This window comes from Eimeria mitis, genomic scaffold, assembly GCF_000499745.2.
Source record: "Eimeria mitis Houghton genomic scaffold, Emh_scaff1096, whole genome shotgun sequence".
Taxonomy (NCBI): Eukaryota; Apicomplexa; class Conoidasida; order Eucoccidiorida; family Eimeriidae; genus Eimeria; species Eimeria mitis.
The window spans coordinates 3,518-5,452 of record NW_013567563.1 but is presented as its reverse complement, the minus strand read 5'-3'; the positions used below and the strand labels follow the sequence as shown (position 1 = coordinate 5,452).

The following is a 1,935-nucleotide window of genomic DNA, read 5'->3' as shown; positions in this document are numbered from 1 at the left end:
AAAACAAACAGCAGCACCACCAGCGCTAAAACCGACAGCAGCAGCAGCAACAACAGCAGCAGCAGCAGCAGCAACAGCAGCAGCAGCAGCAGCAGAATCAGAGAGTTTTAGCGTGATGAGAGCAACAGCAATCGAAGCAAAAAAAAAAAAGAAAGAGAAAAGAAGAAGCAACCCTAAACCCTAAACCCTAAACCCTAAACCCTAAAACCCTAAACCCTAAACCCTAAACCCTAAACCCTACTTTATTTCAAGTCCGTGTCTAGCGAGTGCTTCAGCTAGGATCTCTCTTCTCCTTCTTCTTTGTTTTGCTTCCTGCTGCAGCAGCAGCATGTTGCTGTGCAGCTGCTGCAGTTGCTGCTGCAGCTGCAGCTGCTGCTGCTGCTGCTGCTGCTGCTCTGCTTGTGCTTGTAGCATCTCTCGTGCTGCAGCATATGAGGCGCTAAGAGGAAACCACCAGGTACCCACTGGCGTTGCTGCTGCTGCTGCTGCTGCTGCTGCTGCTGCTGTTGCTGCTGCTGCTGCATCTTTCCCTTGCTCCTCCTCCTTCTCACCGCCAGCCCCACCAGCAGCAGCAGCAGCAGCAGCAGCAGCAGCAGCAGCAGCGGGGAGAGACGTGCGTATAGGAGCTGGGCCCTGGTGCCGCAGCAGCAGCAGCAAGTGCTGCCGCCTGCTGCCCTCGACTATATCTGCGAATGTGTTTAGAGAGAAGCTAAGCGGCAGCACTGCTTCCATCTGCTGCTGCAGTTCTTTGTCTTGCTGCAGCAGCAACCCTACATCTATCTCACGTACACGCACACCTCCTGCTGCTGCTGCTCCTGCTGCTCCTGCTGCTGCTGCTGATCCAACTATACCCGCAGACCCCAGCCACTGCTGCTGCTGCTGCTGCTGCTGCTGCTGCTGCTGCTGCTGTTGCTGCGGTACTGCACGGTTACGCATACCCGGCGGCCGTTGATACCCTCCTGCTGCTGCTGCTGCTGCTGCTGCTGCTGCTGCTGCTGCTGAGCGTCGCCGCTGCCAGCGCGGGTACCTCCAATAGGTTCCTGCTGCTTCAGCTGCTGCAGCACCACTAAACTGCTGCTGCTGCTGCTGCTGCTGCTGCTGCTGCTGGGGGTATTGCTGCCGAGCAGCTGCACGTACACCCCACGGCCGCCTCGGTCTCCAGGACTGCCGCCAGTTGCTGCTGCTCCCCCATTCATTCCAATTGTTCTGCTGCTGCTGCTGCTGCTGCTGCAGCTGCTGCTGCGGTCGTTGCTGCTGCTGCAGCAGCTGCTGCGGTTGCTGCTGCTGCTGCTGCTGCTGAATCCAGGATGGGTCTTCTTGCTGCAGGTCGGGCCCTAACAAACTCTCCGTTTCGAAATCCCCTGCTGCTGCTGCTGCTGCTGTTTTTGCTGCTGCTGCCTTTGCTGCTGCTGCTGCTGCTGCTGCTGCTGCTGCTGAGCATTCAGCAGCAGGAGGCAGCACGAAACCCAAGTGAGAACTCCTGGGGGGGCAGCAGCAGCGGGAAGGGCCAGCAGCAAATGCTGCAGCGCCAGAGCCCTGCAGCAGCAGCAGCAGCAGCAGCGGCTGCAGCAGCAGCAGCAAGACACGAGGCCTGCGCCTCTCTGCTGCCGTAGTTGCAGCCATGGCGGTGCCGACTCTGCTGCAGCAGCAGCAGCAGCAGCAGCAGCAAGAGCAGCAGCAGCAGCAACAACAACAACAGCAGCAGCCGCAGCAGCAGCAGAGCTGTCTTTACACCCCAAACAAATCGAGGCCCAGCAGCAGCAGCGGTCTCCCGTGCTGCTGCTGCTGCTGCTGCTGCAGCAAGGGAGCAGCAGCAGCAGCAGCAGCAGAAGAGAGAACACCAAATATATCCGTGTGTATGTCTGTATGTGTTTATTCCGTCTAAAACTGAAGGCTCTTCTGCTGCTGCTGCTGCTGTTGCTGCTGTTGCTGCTG

The 1,935-nt window shown here is 58.4% G+C and overlaps 1 protein-coding gene across 1 annotated transcript; it reads right to left on the bottom strand.

The window, feature by feature from the left end:
- Window positions 1–237: 237 nt before the first annotated feature.
- Window positions 238–1,623, bottom strand: EMH_0029310 (uncharacterized protein; the record flags this gene model as incomplete). Its single annotated transcript, XM_013494269.1, has 1 exon — window positions 238–1,623. One exon carries the CDS (start codon window positions 1,621–1,623, stop codon window positions 238–240), a length of 1,386 nt encoding a protein of 461 aa, XP_013349723.1.
- Window positions 1,624–1,935: the final 312 nt, after the last annotated feature.